This window comes from Epinephelus fuscoguttatus, linkage group LG24, assembly GCF_011397635.1.
Source record: "Epinephelus fuscoguttatus linkage group LG24, E.fuscoguttatus.final_Chr_v1".
In the NCBI taxonomy this organism is placed as follows: domain Eukaryota; kingdom Metazoa; phylum Chordata; class Actinopteri; order Perciformes; family Serranidae; genus Epinephelus; species Epinephelus fuscoguttatus.
In genome coordinates this window covers 375,015-380,000 of record NC_064775.1, presented here as the reverse complement: position 1 = coordinate 380,000, position 4,986 = coordinate 375,015, and the positions used below count along the sequence as shown (strand labels likewise).

The 4,986-nt window shown below is 47.4% G+C and overlaps 1 protein-coding gene across 1 annotated transcript; it reads left to right on the top strand.

The window, feature by feature from the left end:
- The first annotated feature begins 267 nt into the window (after nt 1-267).
- On the top strand, nt 268-1,717 carry LOC125885058 (E3 ubiquitin-protein ligase TRIM63-like). Its single transcript, XM_049570436.1, has one exon. It carries the CDS (start codon nt 357-359, stop codon nt 1,377-1,379), a length of 1,023 nt encoding a protein of 340 aa, XP_049426393.1. The 5' UTR covers nt 268-356; the 3' UTR covers nt 1,380-1,717.
- Nucleotides 1,718-4,986: the final 3,269 nt, after the last annotated feature.

Here is a 4,986-nt window from a genome sequence, read left to right as displayed (position 1 = left end):
GAGCAGACAGTTCAGGTTGTGATAGTTGTTTACATTGTGTTGTTGACATGACTGTAAACATGTAAACAGACTTCATACAACATGATGTTGTCGGGGGGGGCGGGGGGGCTGCTGTTGGCGTTGAGTGAGGGGGCGGGGCCTGGTCCTCAGTAAGGCATGTGCAGCAGCAGGAGGGGCTGCTGGGAGTCTATTTCAGAACCAGTGAGACAAACAGCCAGCGGCTGGTGGGGGGGGGGGGGTGTCCCCGGGGGTATAAAGGGCGGATGAGCTCTGACGGCGGCAGACAGAAATAAACCACAGAGGAAGAGACACAGAGTGTGTGCGCTAGCCGACAGAAACAGCAGAAGAAGAAGACGATGGATATTCAGACGGGTCAGGTGGTGCGTCCCGTCAGCGCCATGGAGAGTCTGGAGAAGCAGCTGAGCTGTCCCATCTGCCTGGACATGTTCACCAAGCCGGTGGTCATCCTGCCGTGCCAACACAACCTGTGCCGCGGCTGCGCCAACGACCTCTACGAGTCCAGGAACCCCTACCATTTCTCCGGGGGAACCTTCCGCTGCCCCACCTGCCGCTTCGAGGTGGTCCTGGACCGGCACGGCGTGTACGGGCTGCAGAGGAATCTCCTGGTGGAGAACATCATCGACATCTACAAGCAGCAGCAGGAGAGCAAGACGGGTGACGGCGAGGACCCGCCGCTGAAGGACAAAGACGCCAAGGAGCCCCGGTGTAAGGAGCACGAGGACGAACGCATCAACATCTACTGCGTCAGCTGCCAGACGCCCACCTGCTCCATGTGCAAGGTGTTTGGACAGCACAAGGACTGCGAGGTATCACCGCTGCACGCCGTCTACCAGAGCCAGAAGAACGAGCTGCGTTCCGCCGTAGAGGTGCTCGCTGCCGCAAACAGCTGCGTCCAAGCCGTCATGGCTCAAATGGACGACACGTGCAAGCTGATCCAGGAGAACGGAGAGCTGCAACGGAGGCGGCTGGGCGAGAGCTTCGACTTGCTGTACGCCATCCTGGAGGAGCGTAAAGGCGAGCTGCTGGAGCACATCGACCGCGAGGAGCAGAGCAAAGTGACGGTGCTCAGGACGCTGGCGGAGCAGCACAAGCAGCAGCTGCAGCTCAGCAACCAGCTGCAGGAGAAGCTGACGCAGAGCCTGCAGGCCTGCGGCGCCGCTGAGTTCCTGCTCGCCGCCAAGCAGCTGCAAGAGGAGGCGCGGCAGGCAACCGCGGCGGCGCAGCTACAGGGGCCCGAGCCGGGGTACGAGAGCATGGAGCACCTGAGTGTGGACACCCAGCAGGTGGAGGCGCTACTCACCTGCATGGACTTCAGACAGGGCGGCGAGGACGTAGACCAGGACGCTGGCAGAGAGTGAAAGATGGCAAGGACAGTTTCATGATGAAGGACGAAGACGGCGTCCTGGTCTAAATCCAGAGCCTGACGGAGAGCAACGACAGGAAGGAGAGTTGCTGATGGCATGGGTCGTGGTCGGACGGAGACCGGGAGGCTGACAGAGTAACGACAGGGAGCTGCTGCTTTTTCAGGAACTTCAGGGACGTGCGGAGGAAACGGAGTCCATTTTGTATTTGACTTTTTATACTTTTGTAATGTTGAACGTTTCGTTGTGGTGCTCGACAAAGTTTATATTTCCTGTGTTTGTGACAGTGAAAATGTCTGTGACTTTGAGGTGTGAATAAAGTTTGATTGGATTGATGTTTTGTCCTTGTCATCTGTCGGGGGCTGTTTTTAGCCGCGCACATGTTCTCCTATATTTACCGGTGTCAGTGAACGCCTCCTGGCCTTACTTAGTCGTCTGTTGGTGTAAATGCAGGCGGCCAGACGACAGGAATAGTTCCTGTCTCATGTTTCTGAGGGTGACCCAGCTGGACAGAGGCACGCTGGGAAACTGGCCGCGGCTGTTATCGGAGGACGAAGAGGTCGACCTGGAGCGGTTTCCAGACCTGAATCACATCACGTCACACTCAGTATGAGGTGTGAACAGTGCCACAGATACAGGATCAGTGTTTATTTTTAACAACAACAAGTAAACAGGTTTATTACACAGCAGATTATTGTTAGCATTAACAGACGTCACAGACGGGTTTCATCAGTGTGATAAAACAAGAAGGAAGAATTTCATATCTGATATAATTCTATTTTAATATTTATATTATTTGTCTTGTTTCGTCTGGCCGATGAAACTCGTCTGTTTCTCAGCTCTTTTGTCCAAATTAAAGACGTCTTTGCTCCAAGTGCTCAGCTCCACCTCGTCTGAGTAAAACTTAACAAAACCTTTGAACTTCCAAAAAATAAAAGAGGTTGGAAACTCAAAAAAAAAAAGATTTGTAAACTCCAAAAATATAAACAAATACAAAACAGTATTTAATGTTTATTTTAATCTCTGTATTTGAAGATCCATTTGAGTTGTTTTATACTGACAGATGATTCCAGTGGGTGTGTTGACACAAACACTTCTGAGACAATAATAACTAATAATAATGAATGATGAAGAGACGTGTTCAAGCTGACAGCATAATAAATGTGTCTCATGAGCCGTCCACACGCACTGAGTTATTCTGATAGATGAATCTGATCCAAAGTGTTCAACGCTGACACAAAGATGTTAACGTGTTGCTGAGATCACGGACTGAAAGTGGATCAGTAACCAGATCCAGACAGAATCCTCTTTAATTAGACGCAGTGACAAAAGACCGGAGAGACTCGACCTCTGTGACCTCCGCAGGACGCCCATCTAAAGCTGGTCGTCAACAGGCAGGAAAATCGCCAGGAGTCGTGTGTCGTCTGAGGCCTGATGTGTTTCACAGCTGGAGGATCAGGAGACGTCCGACACACTGACGTTGTGTTGCTTTGGTTTTCTCATCGTGTCTTTTTTTGTGGTTAGTTTTTTGTATTTTTGGTAATTTTTTTCTCTTTCGTTAAATTTGTGCATTTTGGTGTTGATTTTGTGTCTTTAAGTGTTTTGTCTTTTGTCGTAATGTTTTGTTGATTTTGTTGTCATTTGTCTTTTTTGTAGTTTTTTTTTTTTACAGTGTCTTTTGAGGTAATTCTGTTGTTTGTGCTATTTTTCCCTTTTTCTGGTAGTTTTGTGTTTGATTTGATGATTATTTGTCTTTTTTAGGGTTTTTTAGGACACTACTGTAATCCTAGGTATTCTTCTTCTTCTTCTTCTTCTTCTTCTTCTTCCGAGGAAATCATACTTCCCATGAGTGAAAAATCACCAAACTTTGCACAAAGGTCCAGTCTCATGCCAGATATCCTCAGCTGCAAAAACAGGCCAATAGTCCTGATGGTGGCGCTACAGCAAGCCTCTAAAGTTCAAAACTTTTAAAATTCATAACAAATCAACCGTATGTGCTACAGATTTGCAACTTCCATCAAACTGTAGCCCCAATACTGAAGAAACTTTTGTACATTTAAACCTATTAAAAATTATGAAGTTCATCACTCTGTTTTTTTCAAAAACTGTAAAACTTCTTAAACCTATCTCCTCCCACAGTTTTTGCTCAATTGACACCAAACTTGCTACAGAGCATCTTCAGACTGTCCTACACAAACTATGTTTCTCAGATTTTTGATTTATCAAAAATTGAGCCTACAGTGCATCAAAATGTTTGACTGTAAACGGTACTGTAAACATATACATGCAAATTCTTGCTAAATAAATCTTCAATGTTCATGAAAAAAATGACAAAATTCTAGAGTCATGGTAGATGATGTTTGGAAAATATCAGAATTTTATCTCAAAAACTGAATTTTTTTTACAGCATTTTGAATTTCGCTCTAATGTGAACAATTGGAGTCAATGTAAAAATGGCATTTTTAAACATCAGTTTTTCACTGATGGAGCAAATCAATCATTGTTACAAACAAATTACCAACATCTCCATGCTGTCTAGATGCAATATGTGTATTTTCAGATTTTTGTCTTAATAACTGATTTTTTTACAGTGGTTTGAAATCTGCCTTTCCATGCACGGATGGCTGCTTTCCTACACAACAGTGAATGGCTTACTCAGTTTGTGAAGCCACTGTTGAATTGCTACTTGCCAATGAGCTCAGAGCGGTAGATGACCGTCTTAGGTTCCAGAGGTTGAGGATTCAAGCCTCAACCTGCACGTCTGGCTTAGTTAGTTTGTGAAGCTACACATGAATTGTCGCTGACTATTTAGCTCAGTGAGATAGAAACTGAATCTTAGTCTCAGAGGTTGTGAGTTCAAGCCTAAATTCCTAAATGTCTTCCAATTCTTCTGCTTGTTGCTCAAAATGCCCGGACCCGACCCATCGCTGCGCAGCAGCTATAGTTTGGTATTTTTAATTTGTGTTTTTTTGTGGTTTTCGACCCTTTTCTGGTCATTTTGCAAATTATTCTGTGTAATTTTTATGGTGATTTGTCTTTTTTGGTATTTTTAAAATTTGTCTTTTGAGGTTTGTTGATGTCTTCTTGGCGTTAAATGCAGTGACAATTTGCAGGTGGAGGTCAGGTGGAGGCCAGGTGGAGGAAAGGTGGAGGTCAGGTGGAGGTCAGGTGGAGGCCAGGTGGAGGTCAGGTGGAGGCCAGGTAGAGGAAAGGTGGAGGTCAGGTGGAGGTCAGGTGGAGGCCAGGTAGAGGAAAGGTGGAGGTCAGGTGGAGGCCAGGTGGAGGCCAGATAGAGGAAAGGTGGAGGTCAGGTGGAGGCCAGGTGGAGGTCAGGTAGAGGAAAGGTGGAGGTCAGGTGGAGGAAAGGTGGAGGTCAGGTGGAGGTCAGGTGGAGGCCAGGTAGAGGAAAGGTGGAGGCCAGGTGGAGGTCAGGTGGAGGTCAGGTGGAGGCCAGGTAGAGGAAAGGTGGAGGTCAGGTGGAGGTCAGGTGGAGGCCAGGTGGAGGCCAGATAGAGGAAAGGTGGAGGTCAGGTGGAGGCCAGGTGGAGGTCAGGTAGAGGAAAGGTGGAGGTCAGGTGGAGGCCAGGTGGAGGCCAGGTGGAGG

What these genes read in the sequence shown, in the direction of transcription:
- LOC125885058 (XM_049570436.1), top strand. Translation starts at nt 357, where the DNA reads ATGGATATTCAGACGGGTCAGGTGGTGCGTCCCGTCAGCGCCATGGAG.